Source organism: Rosa rugosa, chromosome 7 (assembly GCF_958449725.1).
Source record: "Rosa rugosa chromosome 7, drRosRugo1.1, whole genome shotgun sequence".
Taxonomy (NCBI): Eukaryota; Viridiplantae; Streptophyta; class Magnoliopsida; order Rosales; family Rosaceae; genus Rosa; species Rosa rugosa.
Window position 1 is genome coordinate 31,038,591 of NC_084826.1, and position 10,463 is coordinate 31,049,053.

Genomic DNA, 10,463 nt, shown 5'->3' on the forward strand with positions numbered 1-10,463 from the left:
TATCCGGGTGTCATTGTAAGTCCCAAACAAGGACATCGAAAATGTGTCCTCTTATCTATACGAGGACACAGTTTATGTGTCCTAATAGCTGAGTAAGTGGTGTCCTGAAATGTATAAGAGGACACCTAAGTTGCATCCTTACATTATCAAATCAGTGTCCTCTCTTCTGTATGAGGACACACAAATTGTGTCTTAAAAACTCTAGGAATAGAGTCCTTAAATCTATTAGAGGACACAAAAGCAACACTCTCAAATGTGTCCTCTATTTTATACAAGAACACATAAATTGTGTCCTAAAAACCTTGGAAATAGAGTCCTTAAATCAATAAGATGACACAACAAATACACTATCAAGTGTGTCCTCTTTTCTATATAAGAACACACAAATTGTGTCCTCAAGTACCTGTAAATGTAGTCCTTAAATTCATAAGGACACAAAAATACATTCTCATATGTGTCATGTTTTTTATACTAAGACACATCAATTATATTCTCAAAGTTCTGAAAATTGAGTCATTAAATCCATAAGGGAATACGATCTCATATTATAAAAATTGTGCGCATAACATCGAGTATACATCAAACAAGTCCATATAAACCTAAGATTCAAAAGATGCAGCCTGCAAAAAGCACAAGTCCAACACTAGATCAAATGTACTACAACTGATTTGAAGCTAACTAGCTACCTAATTCAAAGCACTAGCTGCTAGGTAGCTGCTGCTGCTGCTGCATATATGTACACCATCCAAAACAAGTATTAATACCTGCAAAGACAACAAGTCCAACATCCAGAATTAACTTATTACTACATTCAAGTGGCCTGTATTTTAAAGAAAGGCATGTAGATTAGAGTTCTGAACATACCTCGTTAATAAATCCTCCTAAAATATACTATACAATAGCAATCATTAGAAAAGGAGTACATCCTGTACTATTAATGCCGAAGTTTACAAATCTACAGAACTTCTATTTGCAGAGGATGCATGGTGTAGGAAGGTTCTGGAAACTGATGTAAAATGTGCAATCTGGGATAAGCACGCCTTATCTCTGTATTTCTCAAGTCTTCCTCTCTGTCTCGGTCATGACAATTGGAAGTGAATGGATCCCTGCAAACACAGATGATGAAAATCATGAAACTAATCCATGATTTTCTCCCATTTGAAATGATGCTATTAGTACTAAGGTAAACATAACTACTACTTAGTGTAACGCATAAAATCAGAGTCAAAGTTTTTTGAAATAGTGCTCACTAACTCAATCTTCTCTATAATTACCTTGGCATATTTTAATTTTCCTTTTCATGATGTGACTGTGTGTTATCCACCAATGCTGAAATTCGCAGACGGATTTTGAACTGATACATATGGTGAATGATGTCTGGGATAGTGAGGCAAGAACAAATAAAGTTACTTTTGCACCAAACGACCAATACTGCCAAGCTAATTGAACATTCAGTATTATTCTAAAACTCACTCTAACTTGAGCTCATCAAGCTCAAGCTTATTCACCAATCTCCATGGCATCAACTGAAAATCCAAGGGATGCAAAAATTGCCACCAAAGTGGTCAGACAAAATCTGTCATGTAAGGCAGAATCCAGAAGTTTAATTCTACTTCGATTTTGAAATTGCAAGAGGGTAGCAGAAGTAATCCTAATCATTAATCAAGGAGTACTTCCATATCAGAGAGAATCAAAACTTTCCCTGCTTTCTTTCATCCAAAACTCTCACAAAATCGTTAACAACACAAATCACAATTGAATTCCATACAACCAAATCTAAATAACAGAGAAATAAGTTGAAAAAATTCACCTCAGGAACACTTTCAGCTGCTTCAAAAAAGCTTTCCCTACCTGAAACCAAATAACACTGTCAGTGAGTATAAAATCCTAACAAATTTGGAGAACCAAACCAAATAGTACTAAACATTAAAATGTGAATAAAATCAAAGTAAAAACTTAAGATTTCAGAGTTTTCCATTCAAAACGATGAACTTAAGCATTTACTAAACAATAATAAAAAAAATAAAAAATAAATAAAAATTCATGTTTGTTGACAAACATATGAATTTGAAGTTTGCTGACAATTTAGTAAAAGATGGAGCTTTATCATATTGTTAATAGAAGAACTCGGATAGAATCAAAGGTACATGCAATTAAACAAAATATTATGATGCAGAGAGAAAAAGAGGGCATTGCAGTAAAGAGATTATGATCTAAGTGGCCAAAATTTCGTTGAAATTAATGTAGCTTTGTGTGATTTGCTGGCCATTGCAATAGCAAACCAAAACACTTGCATAGCTACGGCTTAGTTAATATCGCTGTGTTCTTCGTGTTTGGTCTTATGCAGCTGTTACTTATGTTCGGATTTTAGAAGTTCTTGTTTCCCTTTATTAATAAACAAAAATACTTGAGAAGCTCCCAACTAATAATCATCATCAGATTGGCCACAAAAGATTGGAAATATAATTTGATAATGTATGTCAACTAAAGAAATGTAGAACAGTAGAAAAGGAAAGGAAAAAAACTGTCAAAAGAGAAAACCAAAGGAAATTAACAAAAAGACTTTTCTACAGAACATTATACTAACATCAAATTAAAGGAAAAAAAGGGTCACTAAATGCCCATTCAGTTGAATTTGAGTAATATCAAGTGATAAACAACCATTTAAAAAGATACTACTTACCATTCCAAAGTAAAAACATCATGGCAAGAGCTGCTACTGTAGACACTCCTGCACCTGACAATGATGCTTCTGTCAAATGTCTTGGAATTTTTCTGCACATAGGGTAGGCTGTAGTATATATATTATTTTAAAGGGCAAGTCATTTCGGCTATTTTTTATTTATATATCTACCTTTTTTTCTGCTTTCAAATAGACACACCAAACCTCAGATCACTATGTAGATACCTCAAAAAAGAATTCAGAACAATACCTCTGCCCTTGATTCTACCAGAGCGGTCTCTGAAGACTCATCACCCTTGTTGTATCGTGCAATAGTTCGCTTCATACTATAAAAAGTTAGAACAGATAAACATCAGCAGCTATAATTTGTATAAAACAGGGTACAATTAAATCCTATACACTACAAATTAAGTTACAAACAAAAATTCAATGATTATACTATCTGCCAACAATCATTGACTAACTCACCTCAATGTAGAGTAATTACGCTGCAGAGATCAAACCATGACCACAACAAAACAATATATAGACAGTACACCTTCATTCAACAAAAAATAGATAAAAAGAGAAAAACTCATTCATTCAAGAACAAAATTAAAGTAAATATGCTGCTTTCAAATAGACAATAACATAAGAAAATATACCCACTTCTTTTCCATCTTTTTGAATTAACTTGATCAAATTGATTACATTTACATCCTCCTTCCAACAATCTTTTAACCCGTTTCGTTGTCTTGTAGATGCCATCACTGCAACAACATATGTAATCCAATTAAATTTTTAGACCATCATATTGAAATAACATTCAACAAAACTTTTTAAACTGCATTAACAACTTCAACCAAACATTTATACCTGAGTCTAGAAAATTTGTAGATTTTGATCGCTCACTGTTCCCAATATCTGCACAACTAAATGAAACAAACCACATCATAAACAACAATCAAGCAAGCACAAATCTTCTGCTGACAATCAAGAAGAACAATGCATAACCTCAAATAAACCAAAAAAATAATGGGGCAATCAATAATCTGAACACAAAAGTTACATACCTGAACAACAATAGGACACCAAACTAACACCAAGCAACAAAACCAGGAACAGAGGCAAAAGAATAATCCAGATACTCCTTTGCATAGACTCCTGAAATCACAGAAATCAGAACATTACCCTATTATGCTCCAGAAAATACAAAACCCATCTGAAATCACAGAAACCTATGCTTCTTATCTCTCTCTCTCTCTCTCTCTCTTCGACGAACAACAAAATCCCAAAAGAAAAAAAATTTAATCAGCTCGAATCTGAAATAGAAACCCAAACTTTATTGAACTTTGGTCGATAGCTCAACCTCATAATCTTGACGACTTAATATTATCAAAAGGAACCCAAACTCTATTTGATGAATGACTAAACCCATTGAAGCTTTAATTCAATTGAAAGAAGAGGTTTATAGTGGATCATATAGATAATATGGAGAAAAAAGCCACAGATAATGATTGGTGATGCTAACCCAATCCTTGCGACAACTGATGGTGATCGCAAATCTGAAACAGTGCAGATATTGTGTTTGCCGACCCTATGTATGATGCTATCATCCACAACCAGAATATGGAACTAAAAAAGCATGGGAACTAAAATATCATTTAACAAATGATTCAAACATTCTGCAATTTGTGGTTTGTGCATCATATGCATCAACTGTCTAATTTATTCTATGCTCAAACATCCACCATATGCATATAAGACAAACCAATTATGCAAATAACCAAACTCAAAAGGATTTGAACAAAAAATATGAAGAACTAAAAAAGCTAAAAAACAAATTCAAGAGTAAAAAATAAAAGAAAATATAAAAAAACATAAGAAGCAACTCACCCAAATAGGCAAAGAAGAGCCAATCGATGCATGCAGAGTGAACAACAAAACCGGAGAGCAGCAACAGCAACGGGAAGAGAGTGAACAGAAAAAGCTGAAACAAAATTTAAAAAAATTAAAAATCGATTGGACCTGAATCTTCCAAAATCAAAACAAAAAAAAAAATACCATTCCAATACAAAATAGAACACAAACTACTCACCGAAATCAGCAAATAGGAAGCGCCCAACAGCAAAAAAGAAGTGGTTCTAGACAAAAGAGAAATCGAATAGACTTCCAGTTGTAAACTCGTATCAAGAGGCATCAATTCATTAACACTGCAAAATATAGACAATGGCATATCAATCTCACTAATGACTTCAATAAAAGTTTATATTTTTAAGCCCAAATTAGTATCACTACATGTGTAAGATTAATTCAATTTAGGCACCATCTAGTTTAGTACTTCCTACTTGTTTACTACTAAGACTAGAAGCTGGCAGATCATGTTCAATTACAAGAACCCACAGAGATATATATGCAATCGCTACTTTTCCAATTCCACCCCATGCCCCAAATCCCAATACATGCGAAACATCTTCCTATCAAAAATGGGTTCGGAACCTCAACATGCTGCAATAAGACATTCAGTGCTATCAAATTTTTCCCAAAATCTCCCAACCCAAGACACAAGCATAACAAGAAATTAGAAAAAATAAGGATCAAGTAACCTCCAAATTCAACTAACCTCACTAACCACTGAACCCATGATATGTCTCACACCATTACTCCGAGTTAGACCTTGTTGCGAGTCGCCTTGTAGTCGCCACCTCCTCCACCGACTCGAATCAGCACGAAGTTCCTTTCAGATCGAGTTTCTTTTTTTTGTTCTAAAAACTGGAAATAGATTAAAAGAAATATCATCTTTCCTCTTCTAGTGGGTTTCAATTGAAGAGGGAAGTCGAAAATTTGGGGAGGAGGGAAGTGAAATTTGGGAGGGAGGAAGCGAAATTTGGGGAGGGAGAGAGCTCGGGCGCGAAAGCAAATTTTGGAGCTGTTTTGGAGCAGTAAACTGAAATTGGATTATTTAGGACACCACATTAAAGAGGCCGGCTGTGTCCTCCGAATTGTCTCAACCCTCTAAATAATCTCATTTATATGTGAGTGTCCTTATAACCCTTCAAGGACACCACATGAATAATGTGTCCTTGATAGGTGTCCTTATAGCATATAATTGTAGTAGTGAGAGCTCTAGTCTGTCAGCCTTAGTGTTTCAGGGGAGTAACAGAATAGGGTTACATGAAACCTTTGAACACACAGTCTGTCTATCAGTGTTTCAGGGGAGTAACAGAATAGGGTTACATGAAGCCTTTGAACACACAGTCTGTCTATCAGTGTATTCAGAGGAGTAACAGATAAGGGTTACACGAAGCCTTTGAACACACAGTCTGTCTGTCAGAGTATTCAGGGGAGTAACAGATAAGGGTTACATGAAACCTTTGAATACCTTTTGTTAGTAAGAAAAAAAAAAAAGAAAAAAAAAGTGAGTTTTCAAGTACGATCTTTATTGAGAGAGTGTCAAGGGTGAGTCCTTGTTTTGGAAATGATTTTTAATGGAGGTTGATTATTGAATTGTGCTAAGAATGCTTGGGTTGTTATCGTTAATTTAAATTGTGTAATTTCTAAGTTTAGTCATACGAGCTTTGCAAAAAGCTTACCGGGTTTGTGTTGTTACAATCCCGGTACACTATTCAAACGGTGTAGCGCGTAATCCTACAGGACAGGAGAATCAGGAAGGTGATCGAGCTGCGTAGAGTAGCTGCATTTGTGTTATTCTGAGATCCTTTTGTGAGGTGTGTTATGCTCATTAGAGCTTTACAATTTTACTTTGTAAGAGTGAATTGTAATAATGAACTCGAGGTTTTCGAGATTTTATATTTGAGTGGTGTGAGGCGTGTTTGTTTATGAGAAAAAAATTCATAACCTTAATTGTAAGTGTTTTTATTCATGTTTCGGATTTGAATTGGTTATTCAAAATCCGGGGCGTGGCAGTTTGGTATCAGAGCGTAAGGTACATATTCAGTGATGTGTCAATACTTCCGAGTGATGGCCCGTCTGCAGCGGATCTCCATCGTGTGCTCTTCAGTATTGACAAATTCATTGGGTATGTGAGAGCGTTAGATGTCGTCTAGGACGTTAGGTCGTATTAGGAGTTTTGAATTACCCTGGACATGTTAGTAACTTGGTTAATATGGACTTGTATTTGACTTACACTATGTTTAAGTATTATACATGTATTAACCAGGTATGCTATGCTCATTAGGAAATGGATTTGGTGGGAGGCGAAGGTAGAGGCCGAGGTCGAGGCAGGGTTCCTCCTGTCGAGATGCACGAGGATGAGGAGGAGGTGCCTCTGGTCGAACCGCCTGATACCAAATTGTCACGGGGTTATGTTTAAGCCTAAACTTTTTGCCCTCGTGATGGCGCCAAGCAGCCCTCTCTGCCTGACCAGCCTACCTCTTACTTGCTTGCTAGAGTATGCAGCGGAACTATCAAGTAAATAACAGCAGCAAGTATTCGAACACCCACACACAGTGTTTACGGGAAGAATCCTTCCCAACCTTTTCTCTCTATTAAAGGACTACAAGAGTACAACACAGCTTTCAGCCTTAGTGATCTCGACACTCAATTTGCCTAGCTATTCTCTTTCTGCCAATGTATGTGTTGCTGCCCATGACACATCCATGGGTCAGCTTATATAACATTTCCTTGCAACAGTCCTCTGACTATTGCTTTCCTTGGATTCCCTTCTTGATTGCTGCACCTTGCCAGCTGCCAAGAGAGACTGGCCCGTGCCCAACATCATCCCAAGATTCCCTCCTTGGATGCTGCTCCCTGTCAGTCAGCTGCCCAAGAGAGGCTGGCCCGTGCCCAACATTAATCCCACGATTCCCTCCATGTTTGCTGCTCCCTGTCAGCTGCCATGATGGGATGGCCCGTGCCAACATCAATTCCTTGATTCCCTCCATGTTTGCTGCTCCCCTTGTCAGCTATCATGATAGGTCGGCCTGTGCCATCATTTGCCTTGTTGCTTTGCTGCCTTTCTCGACATGACACAAGGCTGCTGTCGTGTCGAGGCATCTTTGCAGCACTAAGGGGCTAACAAACCACCCCCACAAAAGCTCGACGACGCCCTCGTCGTCGGTAGTGCTTAGAGGTACTCATTGATCTGTTTTTCAAACTGCCAAAGGGTTATATCCCTTTCCCAACTGGCATCCCCTGTGCTGTCTCCTTTCCATTGTACCAAGAAGTCGGTCCGCCGATTCTTCTTGTTTTGCCCCAAGTTCTGTGGTTTAGTATCTTCTCCACCTGTTTGTCAAACTGTTTCCGAATGACAGGAGGAGCCCTTTTCCCTTGTTGACGCCCAGCATCAACCAAGTCTTTGTGAAAAGGCTTGAGATAACTAACATGGAATGTCGGATGAACCTTCAACCGCTCCGGTTGCTTTAACCGATAGGCTACATTTCCAATCCTCTTGACCACCTCGAAAAGACCATCATACTTTGCAATCAAACCTCGGTGCACTGCTTTGGAATTAATCTTCTTCCAAATCTGCGGTGTTAATTTCAACAACACCATGTCCCCCACGTCGAACTCAAGTATCCTTCTCTTAGCATCTGCGCTCTTCTTCATGCGCCTTTGAGCTTTTGCCAGGCTATCTCTTGCTTGCAAAATCAGCTCTTGCTTCTCTAAGGCAAACTTGTACGCTGCAGGGCATCGACCTCCTGTCTTCTGCCTTGCTACAACGACTGGAGTTAAGGGCTGCTGCCCAAATGCTAACTCACTCGGACTCATGCCAGTTGCTGACGACCGATGCAGGTTGTAGCAGAATTGTGCTGCATCCATGAGACTCAGCCAATTCTTCTGACTTGCTGTCACATAATGCCGCAAGTACTCCTCAAGTAAGGCATTGATCCTTTCCGTTTGACCATCCGTTTGAGGATGATTGGCTGTTGAAAACTTCAATTCCGTGCCAATCAAGTTGAACAATGTTGTCCAAAACTTGCCAGTGAACCTTGTGTCTCTATCACTGACTATGTCTTCGGGTAAACCAAAGTACTTCACCACATTCTTGAAGAACAGCTCCCCTGCTACTTCCGCCGGACATGCATGTGGTGCAGGTATGAACACAGCATACTTAGAGAACCGGTCTACCACGACCATGATGGAACTCATCCCTTCCACCTTTGGTAGCCCACCAATAAAATCCATGGAAGCCGACTGCCATGGCTTCTCAGGTACAGGCAACGGTTGCAGCAAACCCGCAGCCTTCTTCTTTTCAGACTTGTCTTGTTGGCATACAACGCAAATCTTGACGTACAATTCGACATCTTGATCCATTTTAGGCCAGTAGTATGACCTAGACAACAATGCAAGCATGCGCTCCACCCCCGGGTGTCCTGCCCACAATGGATCATGAGTATCTTTCAACAACTCATTTCGAAGTCCCCCACCATTGGGGACGTAAAGTCTGTCTCCCTTTGCATGAAGCAGACCTTCACTCAGCCAATACCTTCGCACTAAGCCCTCTTTCACATCTTGCTGCAGCTTAGTGTAGGACTTATCCACCTTGGCTTGCTCTTTGACTCGCTCAAGAAAATCGGAGTGAACCATTGTGAGAGCTGCAACATAAGCTTGCACTTCCTTTCGGCTAAGTGCATCCGCTACGTCATTCTGCCTCCCTGGCTTGTACACCCACTCAAAGTCAAATTCTGCCACAAACTCTTGCCACCGTGCCTGCTTCGGAGTGAGTTTCTTCTGAGTCTTGAAGTAGGTATTTGCCACATTGTCAGTGAATACCGTGAACTTCGTACCCAGCAAGTAATGCCTCCACACGTCTATGCAATGAATCACAGCAACCATTTCCTTCTCGTGAGTTGAATAACGTTGTTCAGCATCCTTCAGTTTTCGGCTTTCAAAGGCTAATGGATGACCCTCTTGCACCAACACACCTCCAATGGCTCGACCTGAGGCATCCGTGTGGACTTCAAAGGGTTTCTGAAAATCTGGAAGACCCAACACTGGCGCTGAAGTAACTACCTCCTTCAGTTCTTCAAAGGCTTTCTGACATTCACTCGTCCAGTCCCACTTGTGCTCTTTCCTCAACAAATATGTCAAGGGACTCACTCTCTTGGAGTAATTTCTTATGAATCTCCGATAGTAATTTGCTAGCCCAAGAAATGAGCGCAAATCATGCACCTTGGTGGGGGCAGACCAATCAACTATGGCCTTGATCTTCCTTTCATCCATTCGAATCTTGCCTTTGCTCACCCAATGTCCCAAGAACATCACTTCTTGACGACAAAACTCGCACTTCTCCTTCTTGACAAAGAGCTGGTGTTCTCTAAGCCGTGAGAACACTTGTCTAAGGTGATTTAGATGATCATCCAAAGACTCACTGTAAATCACAATATCATCCAAATAGACCACCACAAAACGATCCAGGAATTCATATAGCACATCATTCATCAAATTGCAGAATGTAGCAGGAGCATTTGTGAGACCGAATGGCATCACCAAAAACTCATATGACCCATACCTTGTCACACATGTCGTCTTCGCTTCATCTCCGTCTGCAATTCGAACTTGCCAATATCCTGCTCGCAAGTCCAGCTTTGTGAAGTAGGATGCCTTGCTCAACCGATCAAACAAATCTGCCGCATTTGGAATGGGGTACTTGTTCTTGATCGTCACCTTGTTAAGCGCTCGACAGTCCACACACATCCGCATGGATCCATCCTGCTTCTTCTGGAACAAAACCGGGGCACCATAGGGCGCTTTGGATGGCTGCACATATCCCGCTTCCAACAACTCATCCAATTGCTTTCGCAATTCAACTAATTCCGATGGCGCCATTCTGTAGGGG

The 10,463-nt window shown here is 39.5% G+C and overlaps 1 protein-coding gene across 11 annotated transcripts; it reads right to left on the reverse strand.

Moving 5' to 3' along the window:
- Positions 1 to 846: 846 nt before the first annotated feature.
- On the reverse strand, positions 847 to 5,425 carry LOC133723572 (uncharacterized). 11 transcript variants are annotated; one of them, XR_009853129.1, is made up of 8 exons: positions 4,194 to 5,425; positions 3,736 to 3,826; positions 3,539 to 3,586; positions 2,934 to 3,009; positions 2,684 to 2,791; positions 1,474 to 1,851; positions 1,275 to 1,377; positions 847 to 1,106 (listed from the first exon to the last, which is right to left on the reverse strand). XR_009853129.1 is itself a non-coding variant. In XM_062150434.1 (6 exons), exons 1-5 carry the CDS (start codon positions 4,098 to 4,100, stop codon positions 3,153 to 3,155), a joined length of 378 nt encoding a protein of 125 aa, XP_062006418.1. In that variant the 5' UTR covers positions 4,101 to 4,182; the 3' UTR covers positions 2,934 to 3,009; position 3,152. The 11 variants fall into 11 exon arrangements, 5 of the variants coding, with proteins under 5 accessions (XP_062006422.1, XP_062006418.1, XP_062006419.1 ...); XR_009853128.1 differs by having other exon boundaries at positions 2,684 to 2,775; positions 4,194 to 5,423; XR_009853131.1 differs by having other exon boundaries at positions 2,684 to 2,731; positions 4,194 to 5,419.
- Positions 5,426 to 10,463: the final 5,038 nt, after the last annotated feature.